This window comes from Anarhichas minor, unplaced genomic scaffold (assembly GCF_050575085.1).
Source record: "Anarhichas minor isolate MPS153535 unplaced genomic scaffold, ASM5057508v1 ptg000003l, whole genome shotgun sequence".
NCBI lineage: Eukaryota > Metazoa > Chordata > Actinopteri > Perciformes > Anarhichadidae > Anarhichas > Anarhichas minor.
In genome coordinates, this window is record NW_027466449.1 from 14,287,133 (window position 1) to 14,315,000 (window position 27,868).

At 40.2% G+C, this 27,868-nt stretch overlaps 3 protein-coding genes across 4 annotated transcripts in view; 1 reads left to right on the forward strand and 2 right to left on the reverse strand.

Annotated features, from left to right (window-relative positions):
- The first annotated feature begins 1,931 nt into the window (after positions 1-1,931).
- LOC142957597 (microphthalmia-associated transcription factor-like) lies at positions 1,932-22,636 on the forward strand. Its single transcript, XM_076099526.1, has 10 exons — positions 1,932-2,090; positions 5,934-6,162; positions 14,658-14,873; positions 14,983-15,078; positions 15,404-15,512; positions 15,711-15,794; positions 15,884-15,937; positions 16,115-16,190; positions 17,362-17,509; positions 18,081-22,636. The coding sequence occupies exons 1-10, from the start codon at positions 2,041-2,043 to the stop codon at positions 18,489-18,491; spliced, it is 1,473 nt and encodes a 490-aa protein (XP_075955641.1). The 5' UTR covers positions 1,932-2,040; the 3' UTR covers positions 18,492-22,636.
- A 2,309-nt stretch (positions 22,637-24,945) lies between these two features.
- LOC142950219 (myoD family inhibitor domain-containing protein 2-like) lies at positions 24,946-26,833 on the reverse strand. Its single transcript, XM_076092120.1, has 3 exons — positions 26,708-26,833; positions 26,026-26,274; positions 24,946-25,828 (listed from the first exon to the last, which is right to left on the reverse strand). Exons 1-3 carry the CDS (start codon positions 26,784-26,786, stop codon positions 25,572-25,574), a joined length of 585 nt encoding a protein of 194 aa, XP_075948235.1. The 5' UTR covers positions 26,787-26,833; the 3' UTR covers positions 24,946-25,571.
- A 791-nt stretch (positions 26,834-27,624) lies between these two features.
- Positions 27,625-27,868, reverse strand: part of LOC142957606 (forkhead box protein P1-B-like) — a 15,492-nt gene continuing 15,248 nt past the window's right edge. For both annotated transcript variants that reach the window (XM_076099544.1, XM_076099537.1), the window contains exon 16: positions 27,625-27,868. This exon is cut by the window's right edge and continues 594 nt beyond it. The gene's annotated coding sequence lies outside the window, so the exon portion shown is untranslated.

The window sequence follows — 27,868 nt, forward strand, 5'->3', positions numbered from 1 at the left end:
CTATGCAAAAATACTGAGCCTGTACCCAAAAGAAGTTTACTCGGTTACACTATTTACCCTGTTGTAGTTGTCTGTACAGTTGTTTTCTCCTCTCTGCCTCTCGCTCTCTCACCTCCCCACTGGTTGCAAAGCCTACATAATTGATGGCCTTACCACTTTCATACTCATGCTTCCCATTATCATAGATTTGCCTGCTAGTAACTATCTCCTGGGGGGGGGGTTGATGCCAGCTGCAGCACGCTGGGGTGTTGTGACCAGCAGGGGAGTGCGAGCGGATCAACGTACTGTCGTGCAGGGTCATAATCACTGCGCTGTGTTCCAGCTGAGAGGTTGTGTTCTCGGCTTGTTCTGCTCCGTGAACGAGGCACCTGCAGTCTGGTAGAGAGACACAAAAGGGGACGGGATCATCACAAGCAACTTTTTTGCAGGATGGTATTTTTGCAGTGGTTTTTGTTTTGGCTACAGTCCAACAAGTCATTTTGTATTTCCACTTTTTTTTTCCCCAATACACAATTACAGAATTATATGTCAGAGTGCAGCTATAAAGAGCAGTCCCTGGTGGGAGAATGTTTACGGACTTAAATTATGTTTTATGTCTGGATTTCAGTGGTTGTTTCTTTTATTAATTGGGTTATGATTTCTGAGATATAGAAACATAATTTGAAAATATTTGAATCAATAACAGTGTGCACACCGGGTTTTCAAGTTGTTTTTATACTGTTATATTTATACTTTGTTTGATATTATCAGTATTATGCTGAAAGTATCCATGTGTGCTTGTTTATAGTCAGTGTGCTACTTAACACTCAAATCCTGCACATTTGAGATGCTGGAACCAGCAAATATTTGGATTTTTAGCTTTAAAAAATTACTAAGCAGCACATTGATTATCAAAGTAGTTGCTGATTCATTTTCTGTCGGTTTTCTGATTGATGGACTAATTGTTGCAGCTCTACTGGACACTATATATATATATATCACACTTCGCTGAAAAGTCCATCCTCAGTGATTGGAGACTGGAGGCTTCAATTTTAGACATCACAATTGTGTTCTTACTCCCAATACTTCAAATACTGCAGCTTGGTCAGTGCTCCTCGGCGCCTGAGACTGATGTACGAAGGCACAGTTTAGCGCTTGTAGGCGACAGACTGGACTTGCAACTAACTCCAATGTAAACACAGGACTTCCATCCAGGAGGACGCTGTTCGTGTCCTGTGCGTAACCAAAAGTAAATATTAATATTTTGTAATTCAGTCGTTAGTCAGTGAAGTTAACGTCAACCACACTCTTTTCCTAAACCAAACTAAGTGATTTTGATGCCCTAAACCTAACGTCTTCTCTTTTTTTTTGAAGACACTATGCATGTAACAAGCGTATACGTGATGTTAGTGGGGTACGTAAAGCGTCCAAGATGCGGCATACTGGACCATGATTGGCTAACAAACTATTTGAGATCACACCAATCACACTTTGAGGCAAGCAAAGAGAAACCTTCCCCCCTCCAGCAGATAACTGTAGAAACGGCCTTCTGGCATCAAACTCTGCACAAACATCATTCTGCACACTGAAGCTCAAGCGTCCAAGAAAAACATTTTTTTTAAGAGGAGCTGAACTTTAAGCTAATTCAAAAAACAATGGCATTATCTGAGAAATGCATTGTAACAAAAACGAAAACAGCACTGTCTTAAGCTCACGAAACGTTGACAGGTTGGAGACACATGCAGTGACTAAAAGCTGCAGCTGCAGGCCGTTCCGCGGAACAGTGACGACACATGTCTCCAAGCGAAACAGTGTCCGTGTGGTTTAAAAGCAGCCTGTTGATGGGCAGTGTGCTACCAGTGGGCGCTCGCCCTCTCCCCTGCTCTGCTGTAGCCCCGGACGGGGCTGGTCCTCTGCCGGGGACTCTGTGTGGCGATTGGAGATTCCAGGCCGGGCCCCCGAGCCTCCCCCCTCTGACACACTTTCCGCGCTGCACCACCGGCATGACTTTCATTTCTCTCCAAGGGCGGGTGGTGCACCTTCAGGAAAAAACAAACAAATATGGAGGCTGTAGGAGTGCAAGTGTACAGACCCTGCTCATTTGACTGTTTGTGAGTATGGCGCCTCAGCATGCTGGCATGATTTTAAGGCATGATTTTGGAGTGTATTGGTGTGTGTACAACGCCATATGTACACATGAAGGACAGTGTGTGCACAGAGCTATGTGTGGGAATATACAATCAGCAGATCTCTCCCTGTGCAATGTGTTTCATGTGAAATGGTCTGGCTGCTGGCTCTGATTAACAATCAACATCGTACTTAGTTGTTTTTCAAACAAGCATAGACTTGAATGCAGTTGGTTATTGATTTTTAACTAAGAAGTAAGCAATTTGAAATTTTTTGTGTCACTTTGACGAATAACACTCACCTTTCTAAATAGGTAATCGTGAAAAGAGTTTGAAGATGTTTGTTTGTAACAGTAAAATAATTGAGTTCTAATGGAGTGCCATTCGTTTTAAGATAAGGTTGTTGTTATACCATTATTGTCCATTAGGCAGAGCTGTTTGCTCCAGCACTATAAGTAATACCAGCAGTAGTATCTGTTCTGCACATTACTTTCCTTTTAACAGCTCAGTGCTTTGACTCTGATCAGGCTTCTGTTGCTGCACTGAACATTTCTCTCTCTGGTCTTCTACCATCTCTCACTTCATTGCTGTCCACCAATATAAATCATCAGAGACTCAGCTCTGACTATTTGACTAATGATGGAGTATGATGGCGTAGCGTAGTGAGCAGAATCAGAAGAATCATGAGCTGGGTGGGTGGGGCTCTTCAGCACTGTACAACCATTGTGTTTTTTTGTCTTTGAGATACACACAAACATGAGAGGAGGTGTGCACACACACACACACACACACGAGGGAAAAGGTTAAAAAGGACAAAAGAGCTTTTATGTGTTTCAGTGGTCTGTTTGGCTAAGAGCCACCAACCAGTTGACAGGAAGAAACAGGGGGGGGGGGCTTTGCTTTGTAGAGAGGCTTCTGGTCACACACACAAGTCAATCTGATAATCAGGAATGTATAATAGAGAATCATGAAGTGCTACAACTCTCTGTCGATCTCCACTATAAACCATTTTACTCTATTTGGAAACATTTTGGAATTAACTTCCTGTAATCATTCAAGTGTAAACTCTTCTTATTTTGAAATTATGTCAAGAACAGCCTGACCAATCCGGCGACATGGAGCATTTTATTGGCTGATATATGCTCATCACAGATATATTGATATTGATTATATGTTGGCTGATAACAACAAGAATGAAGAAAGAAGGTTAATTTAGAAACGGAGTCGTCGGTACATATTCTGTCCACCAGAGAGCACTGACAAGTTTATATTATAACTATATAAATGTGTCCCTCAGCATTGAGCTCCAAACTCAGCTCTGCCTCACAGAGCTGCTAGCATTACTTGACATACATTAAGTCTGACTTCTAAAGCCTCACAACACAGTATTGTTTTCCCATTACAATTTCCACTTAATTTAATATAATTATTTAAATGTTTTTCTAAAGTCAAGGTGAAGGTAAATGTGTATAAAATAATGTACAGGACAAGGTGCCGCTAATAAAGATGCTCTCCTGGGTTTGTACTTAATTTAAACATGTTGTATGAAAGAGATCCTGTGTGTTAAATACACAGTAAATGTATATTTAAACTAAAGCAGTTCAATCTGAACGTCAGAGACATCGGAGTCCATGTGGTGAAAGACAAACGGGTGTGTTTCTGTGGTTTCCTCTCTTGTGCATGGAAGCACTGCAACGCCTTCCAAAGCTGTTTTCGCTCTGATTGCCTGCGAGGGTGTGAAGTTTTAATCAGAAGACTCATTGCCAAAACTAATAACACTGAGACGGTAAGACTGAGGGGCATGGGAGGTGTGTAAACATTGCATTGTTTGCTAACTTGTTCTTTTTCACTACTTTTGTTGGTGAAACCAAAGTCGGATGTAAAACTAGGTACCACAAAACTGTACTTTTTAACAAGTAATTAAAGATCATAAAGCTGCTCAGCATCTATTTAAATATATTTATGGTAATGCAATCTGTATTTTCACATTTCAGATTTTTAAAGACATTCACTTCAGTTTATTCTAGCTGGAAATGAAAAGGAAATTAAACTAGTGTCTTAAAATTCAACCACACAAACAAAAAAAAAAAATCAAAGGATTTGGAAATGAGTAAAAAAAAAACGTTTTTCACATGAGATCCAGTGACTTTTGTTTGAAACGTCAAAGGATTAAAGTAAATACAACCACCCGCAGTCACACAGACAAAGGAGTTATGCACGAAGTACAAAGTAACAAACTGCTGCAGAGCTTTCAGAGACCAAACTACAGTCTTTGTTCTGCTGTAATTCATTGGATCTACTTATAATCACTGTATCTGCATCAGCGTTGTCTTCAGAAATGAATGAGACAGTTCTGGGCGTAATCTTATGTGACTGTAGAAAATGTGTTTTTTTACGTTTTACCGTAGACCATACAGTGTTTCTGCTCTTGTGCAGGGTTCAGTGGGTGTGGTATCAGACAATGAGATTATATGCAGTACTGGGGAGAGAATTATGGTATGTTGAGGGCTCAACACCCACTGAATACGCTGTAGACCGAAGCAGTGTTTGACTCCACTGGCTAATTAGTGCGATTACTGCACAGCTGGATTGGCCAGACGTTTTTGCTGCGTTTGGTCAAAAGGATCACTCACTCGATGAAGGCTTCATCCAGACAACTTCTGCTTCAGCAGAGTCTCTCTATTTTAGGACTGCCGGCTGTGTCTGGGGAGCAGCCGTCTAAATTTAAGAGAGTGGGAAAACTGAAGCAACCCTTTTCATGAAAACTGTTCCTCTTTTCTGCTGTGTTTAATTCTGTTAGTGTAAAAAACCTTTGCGAGCGCAGCTGGAAGCTCGATGCTCTCCAAAACCATCAGAATCAGATCGTTCAGCTGTTTGAAGTTGTATTGATGCTCTGACCCTGAAGTGGTTTCATTTGGAGTATTTATTTCCTCTATAAGATTAAACAATTGCAGAAAAACAGAGGCCGTACTCATTAAGCGTCCCACTACAAAGAGTTGCTCCTATGTGGCGAAATTCCAAGAAAATTCTTGGAACTATGACCTTCTCTAAGAATTGCAACAGTGTTTGCTGGTTAATACATTTAGACACAGAAACAGTATTTCCCCGTTAATACTAAACAGATTAAGCACCAAAATGACCAGCGCGGTAGATATACGTAAGCAAATAAATGTAACAACCATCAGCATGTGCATATAGGCTTCTGCACAATAGGGCCGTGTTTTCAAACATTTTGTAAGTTACTTTTGAAGTATAGGCCTATGGCTTACAACTTATTTATCAGTCAAAAGATAGTAAAAAATATATAAATCACAATTTCCTAGAGCCCAATGCTACGTCTTCATATTGCTTGTTTTCTACGTCCAACAGTCCAAAACCCCAAAACATCTTTCATTTACAATTATATAGCTGACAAAGAAAAGCTACGCAAATCCTCACATTTAAGAAGATAAAAAAGTGACAAACAATTAACAGATGATCTAAATAATTTTCTTTTAGAACCAATGAATCGACTAATTGTTGCAGCTCTACAGTTTAGATTTTCTTTTCATCTCTGCCCCTTCCGTCGTCTGCATATTAACCTTTTATTCCATCTGCTTTCCCTTCGTCTTCTTCTACCTTTCTGATCTTTCTCCTCTCTCGTCTCTTTTGCTTGACCTCTCCTTCCCCGTCTGACCTCTCTCTGCCCTCTCTCTGTTATCACTCCGTCTTCTCGCCTCTCTTCGCCTCACCTTCCCGATCCCCTTCCCCCCGGCTTTCCCTCGCCATCTTCACATCTCTCGCCGTCTCTGCTCATTTATCTGTCATCTTTCTTTCTCCCCTCTGCAGCGGCCCGTCGGACCAGCACGGCTCCTCCAAGCCCCCGCTGAGCTCCTCGGCCATGACATCGCGCATCCTGTTGCGGCAGCAGCTGATGCGGGAGCAGCTTCAGGAGCAGGAGCGCCGGGAGCACCAGAGACAACGAGCTTCCCAGTACCCACAAACCCCGGCGGGCCAGACCCCTGCCATCAATGTCAGTGTCCCGCCTGCATCCCAGGTGCCAATGGAGGTGCTCAAGGTAAACAACCGTGGTTGTAGTTTGTGATTGTAGAAGAAGAAGAGGGATATATGGCAGCATGTATAATTAGGCTGTCAAAGTTTTTACAGTATATGTATAAAGTTTCCAACCCTGGAATTAGAAGATGCATGTGTCATGTTTGCAGTCTGAATGGTCCAGGCAGCGCTGTATTTATAGATTGTATTGGCTCGTGTGTGTGTGTGTGTGTGTGTGTGTGTGGACAGTCAGGCAATCGCGGTTTTACTATGACTGTGTAAAAAAAAAACAGAGGAGTGAGTGAAGTGTGTTAAAATGCGTATATGGGGATTATCTTTCCTGACAGAATTCCTCTTTAATGCATGCTGTGCTTCCAGCCATTCGGATTTAGCCATCTTTAATCCTATTTGCTCAGCTAGATTCACATCGTTTCATAGCTTTGATTCCCTGGCAGTCCGAGGGACAGGAGACTGTTAAGATTTTCTGTACGAGTGGAGACCGTTTTGTTTGAGGGATCATTTTAACAAGGCAGTTTGGTAAGTTTGTGTTTTCAGAGAGTTAGCCTTTTATTTTGAAATATCAATAGAAATGTGTTTTGCTGTGTTGTGTGGCGGTGAATATTTCGGTGTTATTTCAATTTCTTGGTCACATCTATTCTTTTTTGCTTAATTAGGTGATTAGCGGTTTAAAAAACGTGGTATGCGATTGTGATTTTGAAAGATTTTAAGGATTTTTTTTTTGTTTTTCTTTGGTGTTCCTCACAAAACGTTTCGTGAGTCCCTTCATTTGTTTCATTCGTTTGTACTCTTTTGGAGTTCTTTGTTTTTACATCATTGCGAAGTTGATGGAAATGTTTGTGGAGTTTGTCATGAGGACACACACATACCTGCGTACTCCTGTGTCTACGTATCAACCTTTCCATGTGTTTTAGGTTTTCTACTTCTCTGAGAGACACAAATTAAGCTTTTGGTTTTGTCCTCAATTTCCATGTGTTTTTGTCACTACGTTGATCTTTGAAAGGCTGTGCAGTCACGGCTGCAAGTCTTTCATTTTAAAAGAACATGCGACACTTTAAGGAATCTTTGAACAAATATATAATTGTGTTTGTGCATTTGAATTTCCAAGAGGATGATATCTACAGACTTAAAATCAGAAGTGGTTGTTTAGAACCCTGAATGGGGGGAAAAGGAGCTTTGATAAAAGGTTAGCTGAAAGTTTTAATTACATAACCTCACATTAGGTGTAGTAGAAAGTAGAGATATACTGGGGGCTATTGAGTAATCTCTGTTGATCTAAATCCATCCACAACACAATCAGAGATTTCATGGTTACTTGCTCAGCCACACTTTCATCACCCTGGATGTGTGTGGCATGGGCCAGCAGCCACGGACAAATACAGTATATCCATTGAAAACAAGCAGCATAAACATTACTTACTCCCCATAATCTGCAGCTCTTTGAGAGGTTTAGGGCACCCCCCCCCCCCCCCACCCCGAACCCTCGCCCTGTGTACAATACATCAAGTTAGAGTAATTTCTCCACTTTGGCGAGAGCTTACAGACATTCTTCATTGACTGAAGTCCTCAAATGAAAAGAACCGTTCCAGCTTGGCGCTGTTGAGCGGGGTTAACCTACTCACCTGTCTGTGGGTAGATTAGCAGAGTCCACAAAAAGCTCAGGGGTACCAGGCAGAGCTGCTGGACCTCAAAAAGTGCAAACATTAAGCTCAAATGAGTTTATCTAAAGACCGATTGGACCCTTAATTAACCAAGTGACCTCTGACCTTCTGGGGAATAAGTAAGGGATCAGTTTAGGGATCAAGACAAAGGCGAGCACAGCCTTACCACACACCGAACGCTAATTCAGTGAAGAATGCTCGTAATTAGCCCCCACTGCCTTCATTCCATTAAGAGGGGAAATGTTTGTAGGATAACTTCCTAAAAGGGTTAAAAAATGATTTCTCTTTCGAGAACAAAGTATTCTTCAACCCTGTACAAAATGTACGTTTCTTTTGGATTACTCAAGTGGTGCAGCTCGTGACTATCAGATAGTATACAAAGATGCTGCACAGTTATCTCATTTCGATGGATTTTTTGAGTTAACGCGTCAGGACATTCGGTAAAAATGCACACTTTGTAACCTTTAATCTAAAAGAATGACGCTGTACCTTTTTATCGGGTAAAAAAACAATAATTTGAGTGTGTATTGTGCAGTGTAATTATGACATTAAACATGCAGTATAACCTTACGTGCATTGCTGTCTATGTTTGCCAATATTGCCTAATATGTGAAATGAGTCACAGTAATTCATTATTAGCTTTCTAATTATTACAGCTGTGTATTATGAGCGTATAAAACGGCAAACCACACAGTAAAGACCGACTTTTTAGCTTTTATGTTCATTTTAACACAACAATTATCATTTAATGACACCGGGTTTGTGTTCCACTGGTAATTTGCCACATTTCTGCATAATAGCACGAGAATACATGATAGGCGGAAAAGACCACAGGTCGCTCTGATGTAGCCCGCTCACATTAGCATCACAGTTGTCGTCTGCAAGTTCCACAGAGCACGTTAGCAGCTTAACTGTGAGACAAAGTGGCCTATTCTTCTAGGCTGCATAGCACATGGGGGCATTCTTGTTAATGTATCCTGGTAGGACCGTCATGGAATGCCCAAAGCATGCAAGTAAAAAAAAAAAAAAAAAAAAATACAAATCAGTGTTTGTCAGCTTGTCAGCGTCCTCTCTCAGTACAGCAGGCGGCTTTGTGCGTGTTTCTGCAGAGTGTTTCGGACGGTTTGAGGGGTTATGTTGCCCAGGGCTAAAAACAAGCGGATAAACAACAAGCTGTCTTGGTTACTGTGGTTGCACATACTGTGAGTTGGCCCTTGATGTCACATTTCCAAACTGTGTATTTTGGAAAGAGTACATTAAGTGAAGCTGGGCGAATTAAAGTTAAAGTCCCGCTGGCTAAGATCTCTCTATAATCCATTGTTCTGCTCATTGGCTCTTAACCAAGCTGACAAACTGAAGGATCAGTATTAGAGATGTATCACTGAAACCAAAGCTTACATGCACATCCTTATTTATAGCTACGTACAGTGACAAAGAGTGTATAGATGTTATAGACTTTCTGAACACGCTACAAGAAGGATCCTTTTTTCCTCTCCAGGGTCTCTAACAACAGATACTTTTTCACCCTCAGACCAGTTCGCCCTAACAAAAGCTACTATATGTAGCCTATTGACGTTCCACCCTGAGGTCTGTGGCGCCCAGGGGGCTCAAGGGAACTCAGAGCAGTTCGATCATCTAATTATGTGTGATCATGTTGGAAATCCCTCAGGATCCCTCTGGTTAAGTAAATGTAGGAGGTCTGCTACTTACTGCAACAATGAGCTAAATAAACGACTAACGGTTTATTTACATATTTCATCATTGATTGATCTGCTCAGTATTTTCTCAACTAATTGATTAATCGTTTGGTCCATATAGAGTGAGAAAATAGAGAGAATGCAATGTGGAAGAACCCAAGGAGCCTTACGATTTAGACGGCTTGTTTTGTTCGACCAACAGTCGATATTCAGATATTCAGTCAAATTAAACAAAGAAAAGCAGCAAATCTGAGAAGCGGAAACGATCAAAGAAAAAATACTTACTCAATGAATCACGTCAGAGCTGTAACCCATCATTTTCATTATCGATGAATCTGCTGATTCCTTCGCTCATTCTATAAAATGTTGATTGTGATAAATTCCCCTTCATGATTTTCCTGAAGCCTAGACTTAAATGCTTTATTGATTATAGAATAGAATAAAGTTGGAGATACATTTCTCAGTAGACCAATCCTTCTAAGCAAACATAACGTCTGCAGTGAGGAAATCATAAAGAGAAGAAAGCCAGCTGTTGCATTTACTGAAACACTATTTTTATACAGAGAGAAAGACATGTTTTATGGGGCTCTTACAGTAATCCTTTGTATATTGTGGTATTTTTAGACAGTAGCAGCTATCAGTTGAGTGCATGTGAGCATTTCTTCTATAAGTTAACGTGAACAGACAGACAGAGAGTCAGTGGGTCTTTGTAAAAATAAAGAGCTTGTCGTACTAGCAGTGGTTTCCAACCAGGCGGTCTGCGATCCCCAAGGTGTCATAAAATACATTTGAGGGCTTGTGAGATGATTAACAGACTGTCCTTAATCATTGCAATTTTTGTTAAATAAAAAGATTCATATAATTCTGTGGTTGCATCATGTTAATATATGCAACCTGTGATAAGTCCGAAAAAATAGACATGAAATAACCCAAAATCTTGGGAACTATTATATATTTGAGCAGCTCTTATCATGCCATGAAATGTTAAGAACTTTCCTAAGTAAAATAGACTATTTAACCTCAGGACCAGGTCTTCCTCCTATACCTGAAGGTATAGCTTATATTTTTAGAGCCTGGATGCTGGCTGAATGGAATTACCACTGGCATCCACAGAAAAAAAGGACTATTTGAACGAAAATGACCTCACCAGGTTATCATGGGCTGAGCCTCTAAGTAACAGCCAGGAAACGACAGAAAAGCTGACACCAAATCATACTTTGATATTTGTGCGTACGAGACAATACTGCTACTTGTACTTTTCTGCATGTTTTAAGACTCAATAACAAAAGTTGTTGTTGCTAAAGCAGCTCTGGACAAATTGTTTTTCTCAAAAGCAGCTGCTGTGAAATAAAGATTACTCCCACACTGAGAGGGGCAGCACAGTCAGGGAACGCCTCAAGTGTTGGAATGATGGCGAGAACCAACCGATGAGATGAAAAGGATTAACTAGTTTCCTACGTCGGTTTTCCCACAAACTAAACTTTGATTTTCAATATTGTGACAGCAGCTGACTGACCGCAAATTAAGAGATGCCACTCTGACTGAAGCGGGAAAAACGTAGCACTGTGTGTTTATGGCTGTGCTCTTGTTGGAATAAAGAGATGAAATAACATTCAAAACAGGTTAAGTAAAACACAATTCAATATCAATCCTTTCAAATCCCTCATTCAATCTATTGAGGTTGGACTTTCAATTGGCATTTAGAAAAATATTGAAAATATTGAAATGATTTAATATTCAACAACTAATTTACATTCAAATAACTGATTTTCCAGTTATATGTCTGTCTTGTTATTTATCTGAATGACTACCTGAATGTTTTCTGCATTGCTTTCTGCTGATAAGTAACTTAAAGGTGCTAAATTACACATTCAGAGCATTTATATAGCAGCAGAATTGTTCATTTTGAAGATTTTTTTGGTGTATGGAATTGAAATTCCAGTGCATAATGTCTATAGTATAGAAATATAGATTAGAATAGATTGGCCCCCTTGTCACTGATACCTGATCCAGCTATTTGAGTCAGTATAGGCCCGATATTAGTATCGGTATTGGTGCTTCCCTACTTGCTCTCCGTCTGTGTGGGTTTGTTACTGAGCTTCTCCTTGCTTTGTTCACATACCCAGGCTGGCATCAGCTGCTTTTTAGTGCATGTTTGTGCACGTGAGTGTGCCCCATCGGCTAGCTCACGGCCGCTGCTCTGTACTGCTCTGATAAGGCGGCTACAGCTGTCCCGACCGATAGAAGCGTAACTCCCAGCCTCTGGCTCCCCCTCAGGTGAACACTTTTGCACTGTTAGTGCTGTTAGCACCGTTAGCTACAAGCTGCCGTCTGTCACCATGTTCAGAGCTGTTTTGAGGCAATGGAAATGCTTCCAATCTCGTATATATATCACCTTCAAGAGCTGAAACGACTACTAGACTGAGAGACAATTGATAAAGCATCTATTTTAATTATCAGTTAATCGTTAAAGCAATGTAATTAATCAAAATGCTAATGAGAACAAATGAGAGAAATGCTAAACATCCCTGCGTCCAGCTTCTCTAACATGAATATTTGCTGCTTTTCCTTAACTTCTTTGATATTAATCGTAATATCTACGGGGATTGGACTGTCGGTCGGACAAAACAAGAAATTTGAGTATGTCAACTTTTACTATTTACTGACATTTTATGGATCAAACAAATAATCAGGTAATCGAAAAGAGAATTGACGGATTAATCGAAAACATCAACAGACCTAAAACACATAAGAGAGAGAAATTTAAATCGTTAAAAAAAAAAAGTGATAACAAAATAGTCAGATTCAACCCAACCTGTATTCAGTCACCTTATAGTATATAGTACAGTAATAGTTAACAAGTGGTCATTGTTTGTTTAGCTGGATTGCTCATTTACGACTTAAGTATAATCCATCTGGATTAGGTTTCTAAATACTCTTTCTAAATACTCATTACATGTGTTCAGTCTATTTTCAGGATCCCTCTGGTCCATAATGTGAAAAAAGTAAATAACTTTTGGTACAGTAATGCCTGCGTGCCAATGATGTATTTGCAAGGGAGATGATTTATTGTTGATGATCTGATGACATTGGAAACGCTCCTTTAGAAATGATCATCGGTAACGATACTTCAGTTGAGATAAACACCATAATGAGAACAAAGCAAAGACTTGATTGTGGCGACCAACATTCATGAATCTCATTGTTTTACACTTTAGCCCAAAGCGTGACTTTGTTCTTCTCAGTGAGTAATTGACGTGCTGTAAATATGTCAGCTTTACGACCGCGTAATGATGTCATACCAGCGTGATAAATGTTAATGTACCTCTCACATGAGTACCCCCCCCCCCCCCCCCCCTGCAGAACAATGGTACTGTCTCTGGCATGGAAAAGAGAATCAGGTAAAGAGGTGCAACAAGTGATGAACTAGGCCACTCTCTGAAGGATACAAAGATGCAGATGCATGATCACAAACTTGCATATGTGGACTTTTGTTCAGTTATGTTATGTTAATCATCGCTATGTTTTATTAGCAGCAGTCAGTCTCCACAGATGATGAGGGTCCATGCGCAGCAACAAAATGATGTGTCAATGTAGTTTTTATCTTTTTCTTAGGCTCCACGTGTTATAATAATCATCTCAGCTGTCGAGTGCAGTGTGCAGACTACAGTTTTTTTTTTTTTTACAGAAGCAGTGGAAACACCAGCTTTGAGTTTGTCTGCAGCCTGTGACCTCCTCCGCTTTGTTAAAAGCCATACACTCTGATCTTTAAAAACACGATACACACTTGTATAAAATGAAGTAACGAAGACTGTTTTTCGTTACTTTTTAGAGGCAGTATGCATGTTGTTGCTGATTTTACAACGAGATGAGAGGCAAACCGTGGATATATAGGGATGGAGACTGTATTCTTTGGGCCGTTTTGAGCTGGGGACTCACGCCATGCATCCACAGGGTTAAAAAAAAAAAAGTGGATGCGGCAAAGCAACAGCCCGAGGCAAGTTTCAGTAAAAGAGGTGGCCTTGCAAAACAAAGGCACTGACTGTTAGCAGCACATCCTGACATCAAGTGATAAATTCAGATTTTACATAAAACAACACAAATTTGAAGAAGCTCATTGTACTTCCCTGATGTGCATAACTAATTACTTGTCTTGCCTTTTAAAAGATGAGCTGGATGTGTGTGTCTGTCCTTAGCAGTCTTCTGGTGCAAGCAAGACGCACGCACATACAGCACTCCTCAGTTTAGAGAGAAGTTTAGCACAGAAGTGTAGGTTTGGTTTTTTAATTGGACGGGTCAGTTTACGTTTAGTTTTCATTTACTGTAAATGATGCTTGAGCTGCTTGGATACCAACCGTATGAGGTATGTTTTTTTTAGGGCTATTTTTGTTTATCTTAAAGCCATCACAGTTTGTAATAACTAGTACATGTGTCATGTATCTGCATTTACTCATGAACTATCTGATGTGTCGTTATGTCATAAACCACAGAATTTGTCAAGAAATTAGATTAAATGTAGACTCTAAATGTGAGCTGGAATGCAGCAGCACTCCTCAATCTAAAATGTGTCACAGCCTGACAAACACTGTCTCTGAGGTTCGTTTATGTGCCTGCTGTAGCTTGTCTGGATCATTAACGCTGCGTGAGGATTAATGAAATCAAATGTGTCCATAACCGGGGGAGTGCAGAGATGGGTGTGCGTGTCATTTCTGTTCCTTAAAAACATGTGGACTATAAACGCAGAAAAGCAGAACGTTCGTCGCTGAAGAAAATATGTAGAAATAACTTTTCTACTGAGACTCTTTTAGATAACAACACCTGACAGCGTCTCAAGAGAAACGCATAATTCATCGTCTGTTTTGAACACTGTGCCGAGTTTATTTTTATATTGTAGTCAGTACAGTGCAATACTAGGACAGGCTTTGAGGTATATTTAGTCTCTAGTCTTAATCTGTGTATATTTATCTAAAAATATTTCATCTTTTTAATCTAATAAAAGACCACAAGAATAGTATATCTGTAGTTTAAAGGAGGATTATATGAAATGAACATTTATGATTTATTTCCCATGTTGCATCTGTAACCATCAACCACCTCCCTACTCTGCTCTCTTGCCCTTTCCCCTTCTCTCCTCCCACCAACAGGTCCAGACCCATCTGGAGAACCCAACCAAGTACCACATCCAGCACTCCCAGCAGCAGCAGGTGAAGCGGTACCTGGGAAAGCTTGGCTCTCAGGTGTTGAGCTTGCCCTGCCACCACCAGTCCTCTGACTACGGGGGCATGCCGCCAGGGCCGGGCAACAGCGCCCCCAACAGCCCTATGGCCTTACTGACCCTGAACTCCAACTGCGAGAAAGAGGTGACCGCTTGCGACTCGTTGTGTTTTTCTCACAATAACACACGGAATATGCCTTTTTGTGATCTTTCACTGACTTAATCGGCCTTTTCTCTACGTCGTCTTGTTTTAGATGGATGATGTCATTGATGACATCATTAGCCTGGAGTCCAGTTACAGTGATGATATCCTGGGCTTGATGGACCCAGGACTCCAGATGGCTAACACGGTAAGTGGGTGTGCGTGCATTTCACTTTTTTAAAGGTTCGCCACATGAGGGCGTCTCATTTGGTGTGGAAAACTAAAGAAAAAACAAATTAGCCTTACATGAGAGTGGTATCGATCTTCTCATCTTACTCTAAGCATGGAATCAAGGCAGCAAATTTCCCAAAATGTAGAAGTATTCCTTCAACAGTGACATCATGATTATTTACATATACCATGTGTGTAAACCTTTGTCACCACCCTACCTATGATGCTCATCTTGTGATGCTGATTAGCATCTATACAGGGGAGGGTGATCTCTGCTTAATGTCTCTGCTGTGTCCCCTCAGATCCCCGTGAATGCTAACCTCATGGACATGTATGGTAATCAGGGTATGTCCCAGCAAGGTCTGCCCATCAGCAACTCCTGCCCTGCCAACCTCAAAAGGGAATACTCTGGTAAGCAACGCGGCAGGAGACGTACAAACGCTTCAACGCCTGGCTTCTGTCATCAAAATATATGAAATGTTTACAGATCTGTGAGCTGTGAAAATAAACACGTAATGTCCATTTTAGCTTCTCTATTGCATGGAAACATTATATACGAAGCATAACTCTCCAGGCATAATTTCATAATGAAAACATTATTTATCACAGTGTCACAATCCCCGGCCATCATGCACATGCTGGATAAGTCTGGATCCTGCGGCAACTATCAAAGGCCTGAAGGGTTCCCTGTGGGTACGTATGGTTGATTAGCTTCAAGATCATTTTTGAGATTTGTATTTATTAATATTGATCAATCAAAGCATTTGTTTCCTTTCCATAAGCTGAAGTAAGAGCAATGGCAAAGGAAAGGCAGAAGAAAGATAACCATAATTTGAGTGAGTTTTGATTGCATTTTTATTTATCTTAATTGATATATAATATATATACACTCTGTAAATGTGTAAATGTAAATACTTAACCATAATGTCATCTTCTTTGTTACTCTATAAAAATCATTTCAGATGCGGTTTCGTCAACTAATCATGGGTTCTTTTCTGCATTTTATTCTGTAGTTGAGAGAAGACGACGGTTTAACATCAATGATCGAATCAAGGAACTGGGAACTTTAATTCCCAAATCGAATGACCCGTGAGTTACTTATATTATTCACTTTCTCTTTTTATTTAACTCTATTTCTTATTCAAGACAAAGTTAGTAACGCTCCTTGACGACAAGAGGACATTTTTTTACCATGTATTTACCTCACTGTTAAATCCTCATGATTGATGTGATCCCCATCTCTTACATATTGCATGTGAGTATATTTTTAAAAAAAAATCTCAGTTACACACAGATTGCAAATGTTCCCGATGTGGGACTAATAAAGGATAATCTTATTTTATTGAGTCATCATGTGATCGGTCAGATTACGGGTATATTCATCTTTTCTTTCTGTATGTATTGACACTTCGAGGTTAGAAGCACCGCTTAAAGCTCACTCTTCTCTTCCTCTGGCCTTTGACCTCGCCTGTGGCTCTGGGAAGATCCCAGCAGCCCCTTTTGTTATGTCTATGCACCCATGGTTGTTTTGCTAAACCCCGGCTGAGTGCTCCACCCACACATAAACCTAGATAGACACAAGCTCAGAGACCGCCTTTTACAAACAGACCTGGCTTAACATAGTTCTTATTGTAGATGACACTTAATGAATAACGAAACTTACAGTACCTGTGCTTGTTAGCATTAGAATTCTTCAATACTATTATTGATTCATCACTTCAAATTTGAATTCAGCAATACAGTTATAAAACAAAAACATCTATCGGCTCCCAAGGCTTCTGACTAATTCAAGCCTGAAACACCTCTCAGCGTAATCGTTGGATCTATAATGCAGATTTTTCCAGTTATGTTTAGTGAAGATCGATTTCACCCCTGCAAAACTTCCACTGCAACCTTCGATTGTTCAGGGAGCTCGGGGTCATCCTTATGACTGCTTGTGATCGCAGTGACCTCCCCTGTACACATTAACGATGGCGCATTCAGTTCTGCAGAGAACTCAGACTTTCCTTAACTGCCGGTCACCTCTGTGACCTCCGGAGCAGCTCTACTTCCCCTCATTATCCTCGTCTGTCTCTTGTTTTTCCAACTGAACAGAGCTAAATGCAAGCGAGCGGCCTATTATCGTCTGATAAAAGAAAGCTATCATCTGTTTTGTTTTGTGAGTAGAGATGGAGTTTTGCGGATTGTCTGACATCAAAACTATAGGAACAACGAGACTGCACGTAGGATGTACAAATAATGGCTCCTCTGTGATTTTCAGGGACATGCGCTGGAACAAAGGCACAATCCTGAAGGCATCGGTGGACTACATCAGGAAACTACAGCGGGAGCAGCTGAGGGCCAAGGAGCTGGACAGTCGCCAGAAGAAGCTCGAGCATGCCAATCGACATCTGATGTTGAGGATACAGGTAAAGAGCAACTTTCACGACATCTAGTGATTCGAAGGTACATTCACAGAGTTGTTGACTTGCATCATAACCATCCTAGTTGCAAAGTTGTTTTATTAGCATCTGATAATGAAATTAAAAGAAACACTACAGCATGTTTCATGTGTACAAAGTGTAAAAGAGACTGGATTGTCGGTATTAGCGATTTCCCTCCGCTATCGTCAGATAACACTTTATAAAAATAGGTCAAGCTTCAGGGAAAACGAGCAGAGCAGCTAATTCACCGAGCACAGGCCACGCACTGAGCAGGGAGGCGGCTGTTTGGATCCGCCATGTAACTAATTAGTCACAAGACAAGAGGAGTCAGGATCTGTGTGATTCGGCTCAGCGGACATTGATTGAGTGATCACACTGTGCGTTTGTGTCGCGGTAATTATTTAGAGAAGCGCTATCAGGGGACAAAAGAAAACCTGTGTTTGTTTTTTTTCAAGTCGGGGGAAAGTGAACAAGAGTAGAAGTCTGTGATAGATATTATGGCAGGGAGTGAAACTCTTCACTGACCAACCTAAAAGTGTGTCTTTCTCTTTTGCAGGAGTTAGAGATGCAGGCCCGGGCTCACGGTCTGGTCATCACGTCTTCAGCGCTCTGCTCTGCTGACCTTGCGCCCCGGTCCATAAAGCACGAGACCGCTCTGGAGGACTGTCGCCAGGACCTGTACACGCTCCACCCCCATCACCAACACCACCCGGCCTGCACTCCAGAACCGCCCGGCGCCCTGGAGATCAACGAAGGCCACTCCAACTTCCCAGAGGTTCACTACAGCATTCACGGCAAGCCGGGCTCCAAACTCAACGACATCCTCATGGAAGACACCCTATCCCAAGACAACCTATCCCCGGTGAGAGGGGGGGACCCTTTGCTCTCGTCCCTCTCCCCAGACACCTCAAAGGACAGCAGTCGCAAGAGCAGCGTAAGCATGGATGAGAATGATGAGTGCTGTTAGCGGCCCCTACTGGACGACACCTCGCCTGCATCTCCACCCTGCTGCAAGTGTCCCTGTCAGCAGCTAACACACTCCCAGCTGCTCGAGAGGCTTTCTCCTGTTTGTGTCATTTGTTCTGTTGTGTTTTTTTTCTTCCCCCACCCATGTTTACATGTATTGAATCTTTTCCATTCATATTATTATTTTTTTGTGATATCTTTGTCTTTTCAAGCCTTCAACCTTGATTTCAAGGACTGATTCTAAAATGTGTTTGCTTTAATCAATACTTTGATGACAATGGGTTGCAAGAAACCGTTTTTATATTTTTTAAAAACATGCATTCAACTTTGAGTAGAGGCTAGATTGTGTTTATTTCTATTGATTCCAAAGAATCTAGGGAAGTTATAAATCACGGTCAGAGATGTAGATATTTTTTGTTTAGATGAACACTGCTTTTTAAATCTCTAGCAATAATAGGAGAAAGAAAAATCTATTTATTACTATAGTGCTTTACACTCCTTGTGTCTTAGATTGAACTTGAATGTGCCAATGCCTTATGAAGATGTGTATACATCAATGTTGTATTGCTATGCACATTCTTTGGCTGTTAAGTCTTTGTCAGTCTTCCAGTTGAAATGTCTTCCTTGATGAATATTAATCATTTGTAGATTTGATCTTATTTATGTATCTGTTATGTACACATTCCCCAAAAATGTATTTATAACAAGGCATTTAAAAGAGCCTCTTTGAAACGACTGAGATAAGAAATCAAAGCACATTAAGAATAGGAAGCTAATAAGTCTCCTTTAGGATAATTAAAACCAACAGAATCAGCCTTGATAATGGCTGATTGTAATCTTTTATTCAGTGTCATAATGAGCAAGAAACTACACAACAAGTCAAGTTTCAACACACTGATGCATCCTATAACCATCCAGTGCTGACTGCTCAGTAGCGTGTGCCAGATATTTTATCAATAATCATTCTTCACTGCCAAAACCACATAAATATATACTTTGTTTTTTAAAATGCAGTCTCAAAACTAGCAGAATTGTAGTTCAAATCAAAAAGAAAAAGCCTGTTGTGGCCCTGACACCCGCACAATAAGCTGATTCTGCTTGATAGATCCGATTGTTACGTGAAGATGAATCAGTTACGTTTTTATTGTATTCTTGTCTGTAGTGATCAGAACTGGTAAATTGCTACTATTTCAGCAGACTCAGACATGTGTGGATGCAAGTGCTGAGTTTTTATATAATTTTCCATTTCCTAAATTATTATTATTATAATTTTTTTTGTTTTTTTACACCACTGTGGTGACATTTCACAACCAGGATGGGTTTTTTTTCCTCCATTATGTGAACATTTATATTTCCAAGGAGTAAAAGGAGACTGCTTTGGGATTTTGTATGACATGCATGACATTGTCAAAACACTGGAATGACCTCTATAATTTGAAACGTGGTTTGTTCACCTTTTTTTTTTATCGAAGCATAAACTATTGTATTTGCCTTTTCAAACGCATACAGAATATTGTATGAGATTGTACATTCTTTATGGCGTGTATGGTTGTTGTATATTTCAGCAGTTTGTTTTCAACAGTTGTAGCACATTGCATCAGTATGCCTTTGTTTATAACTACCTGCCATACATTGAGAGCCCTGTTACAGCACAACCTCCATTTTGTTAAACTATGCAATGGTTGACGTTGTGCCTGCAGAGCGGTATCATGTCTCGACAATGTGATGTCCTTAGGAATTAGCCTAAAACAGTGTCAAAGTAATTCTCTTTTTAATTGATTTAAGTGCCTTACAGTCCTTTCTGTTACCCTGGTGATGTTAGAGGAGTTAAAACAGTGATGCAAAAATGTTGTTGATGTTTATACTGGTGTTTGGTGCTTCATGTATTAGCTGAAGAGTGCCAAAGTACTTCAGAAAGCAGTAGGAAAGGGCCGTTAGTCGGTACAAGATTACACTACCCTCTCGGACTCGAGCCACAAGAAGTGGTTTGTTATGATGAAACCCCAAAGTGTTCAGTACTGAATTAAGGCATTATGAAATAAATTATCATAAGAGTAAATACAGTCAAATTCATAAAGTGAATTCTGAAATAATTGAATATATTATTTCAAACCATAATCAATAATAAATGTTATTTCATTATTATTGTTTTCATATGAAGTGTTTTATTTATTTAAGTCTGTACAGAATTTTTTTATTCTTAAAGTGCCCTTTTTCTTGCGTAATAATGGCATAATCCCCAATGACACTTTTATTTCAAGATTGTCACCACCCCTTCTATTTTGAACAACGTTCACCACCCCTTCACACCCTCAGGCAGTCACTGGATCCTCTCTGGACAGACTGGGCAACAGCCACAAGCTCCTGTTAGCTAGAGCAACCACAATGCTAAAGCTAGCACTAGAGGCTGTAGCAACGGACAAAGTAACAAACTGCTGCTTTACTTTAGCACAACATGGCTACCAATGCTACCCAGCTAACTAGCTCGGTTGGCTTGTGACCTTTGATTGTATGGAGCCAGTGTTAACAGTAGCATCTAGCTAACTCATTCATTCAGAGTTACCGTGGCAGTTGTTGTGCCTTTAAAGTTATTTTTCAGAGAAAGAAACATTATTATGAAGAGCAAAAGCATAAATGTGTGTGTGTTTGTGATAAGCAACAGGAGCTACCTAGCCAGCAGGCAGTTGTTCCTGCTGAGGGTCATGTGATAACATTTAAAAAAACTAAAAGAAGTGTCATTGGGGAAAGTGCAATGCTATGAAAATAAGAATGATGAAGCAACCTTTTATAGTGAGCTGAGTTTTGATAAGTTTTAAAATGATTTCACTAGCGGAAATATAGCAACAGTTAGATGGACTGCCATGATATTTTGTACAGAAATGCATGGTGCCCAGTGGATGAATCCTAATTATTAGGGTGATCCTCTGACCTTTCATCTAGCACCACCAGCAGGTTGACATTTCTGGCTGTCAGTGAAATGTCCTGTGCCTCACAGAGCCGCTAGCATGGCTATAGCCTCCTAATCTTGTATTATTTTACTTGTTTATTCATATGATTATTTAATTCATAATGTCTCTATGTATTTTATGTATTTAATATTGAACACATTGGCGTGGTTGTTCATGTTGTTTTATGTTTATTAAGGTCAAACTCTACACTGAAGGGGATGTTTCCAAAGTTGTGCTGAATATTCAATATCCTTTTGAGACTAGTGTGAATGTAGTTCAATGTGATGACTGCCAAAATGCGTTGCCAAAATTAGATGCATAATACGTTTATTTAAAAGGTATAAACAGCAGTTTTTTTTAACAGCTTAGCTGATCCACCTGTGATGTTTCTCTTCCATAATGACAAGCAATACCTAAAATATGATTTCAATCAGGCCTTTGCAGAAGTTAATTCCCATCTTTGGAAACAGTAGTTTGAAAGAAAGAAAAAACTGAAGATCTACTTAATAATTGCTTTTCTGGAGCTTTCAACTGCATCCCACAGTCTTCATCAGCAGATGGAGACAGCTCAGCTGTCGTCACATGACAGTGAAGTAGTGTGAAACTTCTGTCGATGTGTTTGAAAGCCTAGAACAAGCTAGTAAGTGGACCTTGAGTTGATTTTCTTTTGTTTTTGCCATGGGTGAATTACAATAGAGTGGACTGCTGAATGGCCTTCATGGTTACACCAATGCCAGCTACTGCGCCTTAATTAATTGTGCAATAGACACAGGTAACATTGCCCTTTGACTGAACCCAAATAAGCTTTATTTTTTAATGGAACATGAATCATCTAAACCCCTGAAATGTGACAGGTTAGAATGAACCTGATGGTGGTGGCACATCATTTAAAGCCATCACTATGACCGATTCCTCTTAATGGATCTTCCAGCTATTCATTATTATGGCACATTATGGGTAAACCACTAATGAAGAACCATGTTAGCTCAGTTTAGATCTCTTCTGCTTAGCCTCATTCCTGTGGTTTATACAGACAATGTTTTCTGCTGATGTTGCTACTGTTCTTATTGTTACAGCTTATATGAAATGAATGTAGCAATAGTTACTGTACACATTGGTTTCAGAGTTAGTGAACTCAAACTCATTGGTACTCAATGTGGAAACTATCTTGTGAGAAATATTAAAAGTTTTATTTGAATGTTTGTAGTTTGTGTTTTTCTTGATAATCTAAATCTGCTAATGCCGACTCTTTTTTCCAAATATCCAGATATTTATTAAGGTTCACTTTAGGCCTCCCTATTTAATAGTTATAAGCAGTGTACAACCATTTAATAAAAGTTTATAAAACACTATAATAATAATATATGGATAGATATATTATATATGGATATGTTAAGTGTTTTTTAATAATTTCTCCACAATTACAATTTCTCGTATGAAGACATATTGTTACAACTCTATTTTACTACATAGACATTCATTATCTGTTAATACTGCAGCCTCCACTAAGAGGAGTTATATATATGTTGACAAATACATTTTTGTCCCAACATGGATGCTTGCACCGGAGTTAGGGTGAGCGAGCCAGCAGATCCCCCTGAAAAGAGACTTTATTTTGACACGAACTTCCCCTTTAACTTTGTCAAGTGGTGGGTCCGTATTAATTACACAAACAGAGAAAGATGTATGACATTGTTCCATGCAGTTACCCATCTTAAACACGGAATTATTAATCTCCTTCTTATTGGATCTGAGCAAAGATGGATTATATTTAACACAAACAATACATCAGTTAAACACTGGAATTAATCCTAAACGGAACTAAACACATGGCATTATCAAACTGTTAAACCAAAGTGGAAGTTCGCAAAATCGTCATTTAAAATAACGCTGAAGGAGGTAACATAAAGGTGATTGAGCCTATGGCCCACTGATGAAAGAATTGCAATATTTGTATTGCAAACAACGCAGTATAATGGCTTTTCTCCATTGTACACACACAAAAAAGGAACTATGCACACATTTCTGAAAACTTGAAGCTTGTGTATCAACAAAAGGACTACAGACTGCTAAACTCTGAGCCTGATTCCGTTGTTTTCACTCAAATTCTAAATCAACCAGGACTGAAATCTCATGAATTGCCACTTTTAAGAATAATTCCCCTTTGAAAGCAGTTAACAAACATAAGGCAGCACGGGACCGGCTGGGGGCTGAGCGAACAGAGCAATGTTTTCTCTTCCAGGTTATCAGAGCACTGATTCAGGGTGGATTCAGTTCACCTGTGTCTCGTTGACACCCACAGGTGAGCCTGTGGCTCCTCCCAGAGCTCATCAAGATCATGGCAGACATGGAAAACTTTCAACGTTCACACTTGGTTGCTGTTTATCGGCTACCACATGCAAGACCATCAGGAAAATCACTCGCTTGATCAATGATGATGCAATAATTAGCACCTTTAACATAGGCTTGATTTCACTTTAAAGAGTCACTAAACCCCCAGTTGTTGTTAGTTGTGCTGTTGATGGAATAAGGTCCTAATTACATTTTAGTGGAAAATATTTGAATCCTCAAATTGTGCATGTAGCGACCGCCCTGTACTGGTTGAAACCTGGTCACAGCAACAGAATTTAGCTATTGGCTGATCAGGAGGCAGCTTTTGTCGCAGCCACTCCCCACCACCCATGCTAGCATTAGCATTAGCAATATTGACAAGGTAATTTAAACCAAACGATCATTTTAAATGGTATCGTCCGGCCTAGCAGTTCATGCAGTGCTTTTTATGTTCTGTACAACTGTAGCATGAAAGCATGGTGACATTTGCAGGCTAGCTAGCTAACCAGCCAAGCCTGCTAAGTGAGTCAAATTGAACATCTGAATGCTTCATCCACACACTTGTCACAGCAGAGGAATGCACATTGCTTTAGCCAGAAAATCTGTCAATAACACCGATTCGGTTCAAGTGAGAAAAAGCTTGTGCTGCGCTGTAATTGTGCTACACTGGTTACAAAGCTGACAATAGAAGGGAAGTGTAACATGATGTTACACATTCAAAGGCCAATGATATCCTCCAGGTACACTCAAAGCAGGCACCCCAACCAGCCCGTAAGAGCTGCTAGTGCAGCGACTAGGACAGTATCCCCATCTAGCTTCTCACCCACCAACATAACCAATTGTATTTGGAATGCATGACCAAGTTGCATCTGTGCCGGTCTCTGCAGCGGTAGGTGAGTGTTTTGTGATGCATATGTTTCACATGCGAGTGACAGCAGCCAAAATAGAAAGGTACTTTACCTCCCCCAGTCAATGGAGCATACCAACTGATGTATAACCATGTGACCAACGAACCTGAACAAATTATAAATTAAAACAGATTTTGAGAAAAAGTGAGCATGCTATTTATCTTCCAAAAAATGTACTTAATTTGTGTAAGATTCTAATCACATTAATTTGGAATGGCATTGAACACATAAACCAATTAATATTAGATACTACAGAAAAATGTCTTACTATAAATTACAAAAGGAAAACTTTTAATGCATGAATTCATTTCCATTCACTTACATTTTACCATCTGATAACTTCCCCTTGTTGTCGAATCCATGTTCTGATCACTTGGACCAAATTAAACTCAGTTTGTAACTTGTGAATGTCTGGAGTTGTTGTTTGAAAGCATGCTCCCAGACCCCCGGCATCCTGAATGACTCCAGCCCACTCAGTCATGCTGTATGGCGAGCCACCGGAAACGTACAGGATGTCAGTGAAGAGGAAGTGGAAATGGCTCAACACACACACTCCTGCCCTCCCTTCCACTCTGACAGGACAGGATGTTTGCATTTGATTACTTTGCTCGGTGGGGCGAGTGTGGCTTTAACAACAAATTAGCTATTTTCATCTTTCGTTGTGACAACCAACTCTGCACTGTTTCACAAGGTGGCAGTAGTTACCTGCTTGAAGCACACAAGCCTCAGATCATGTGAGTTTCCACATGAGGCCGCTATAAAAAACTCTTAATAATGCAGGCATAGATTTGAATAAGATGAGACAGTAACACTGTTTGTTTAGCATTCAAGATTTCAACATTCATAATGTTTGTGATTTTTCATTGTGTTTGCAGGCCAGAGGTGAGGAACGTCTCAGCGATAGCAGACCTCTGACATCTCCATGGCCAGCTCTATAAGTTCTCCTGCGTCCTGGCAGGAGCCACAACAGTTGCACTCCAGTTCCAGCGTGTAATTGCAGCAGTCCTGTCCCTGCTGGTCACTGGACGCCGTGATGTATTTGTACGAGGGAAAACAGCGACTCACAGCCCTCTCACATGTATCCAACAGGAGATCTGTAAATTCGTGAAAACGACAATGCAGACAGGCAAGAAGAAGTGCTGCACATTCATCTGGTGGAAGTGAAGAGGTAGAGTAATAGAAGAGAACATCAAAAAGAGGAAAAGGTAGTAAGAAATCACACCCTGTTAAAAGAGTCGTCCAGTGCACCTTTGACCAGATATCAACTATACACCATTCATTATCTTGTCAATAACACTACAGATCCATTGCATCTCAATTTGATCAACTTAAGGAGTTTAAACAATACCTCCACTTGCAGACTGGTGTGAATCATCAGAGGAAAAAACACTGCTGCTGCTGCTCTTAAACTTGTCAGAACACATGGAGAGGCTGGATCCACCCCACTCACTGCCACCCGGGGGATCATGGGAACTGGGATCGGTGTCCAGCTTGTCCGGTTCTTGCTCTGATATGGTGCTCAGTCTGCATACCCCACTGAGCAGCTTGCCTGTCATCTTTCTAGGTGGATTGTCCATCACTAGCCTGGGGATGCTGCCTTTGAAATAATGATAAAAAACAAAATAATAACAGTAATGTTTTTGGAACAAAATCATATAAATTCAGTCAGCACTCAGTCCAATCTCTGGTAGATAAGTTTTTCAGATCCTCTATGAGGCAGTTTTAATAATTCAGAGCACCATTAACATGCAGTATGTCAGGGAGGTGAGACCCGAAGTATATAATGGAGGAGGCTTGCTCAATAAAACTTCAGCGAAGAGAGATTATTGATTTGGAAGCTTTTATTTGGATCTAGTTTCCTGGACTGAATCGGGCAAGAGGAAAATATATCGTGTGAAAATATACTCCACTAACATTTGGCATGCACCACATACATCAATCACACTGCAGTTTCATTGTAGTTGTGACTAACAATAACTTCATCTGAGCAGTATTTAGCCGGATCAGACATGGAATATACAACAACCTACCATCAGTCCCCTGGTCCTCTACTGTCTCGAGCTCGATGCCATCTTGATTATTCACAGGAAGCTTTAAATGAGCTGTCATCTTATGCAGAGCAAAGTGGAGACAATATAGAGTGAGACACGCATGCAAAAGCACATGCCTTAATAATGGTATCATAACAACCTAAATAAACTAAAGACAGACAGCAATACATCATCACTGCAATACCCAAGTTAAAGAATCATGCAATAAATGTGCCTGTATACTAAAGTTGTAAATGAACAAAACACATATTCATGAATTAATTCTGCCAAATATTTTACTTTTTAAGATTACCTGTTTGTACTGGTTACATATCCAACAGTGGGATCGGTGGCATCTGCAACTGTGAACCCAACTGTGAACCCCCCCCCCCCCCACCCGTGAGCTCGAGCGCCTCCCATCACCATGCACACACCCACATTGTGAGCACACTCCACATCAATCGATACTCGCCAATCAGGAAGCACAACTACAAATTGTTGATACATAATGCATAGAAGATCCATTCAATTATGGCTTTATGTCGATAGAAAGTTAAGCCGGGCCACTTATCAAACACCTGGATACAGTTAAGTAATGACAGATGATAACAGTACAACAATAAAGTTTACATACCGTTGTCTTACCGCAATGTATCATGTTGCTGCAACCAGTGCTTCCAACATCACAATGGTCCGTTGACAGTCTGCTGACAGCACACAGGTGAATTTATAGCATTTATAAAGCGGACATACCACAGTACCATTCAAAACCATTTGTTTCTTCCGTTACCTTCCATTAAGAAGTCATTACCGTGAGAGAAGTGGGGCTTTTATCAGGTCAAAACTGCAACCTGTCATAATTTAATTATGTGAAAAACCGAGGAAATCATAAATCTGGATCAGCGACACATAGACGATTCACATTTTTCATGAGGGATTTATTATTCATAAAGATGCATTGCTTTACAATAATGGTAAATCTATATTTTCTACTCTTACAAGCTCAATTAGAGCGGAATTCAGCAATGTTTGTGGAAGGGGTGAAAAAGACCAAACAGTATAAAGAAGCTACACATTCTTTTCATCAATTGATTTTCCCTTAAATACAAATATATCCGATCATGTTGACAGCGAACATTTTCAAAGAAACATTTTATTTCT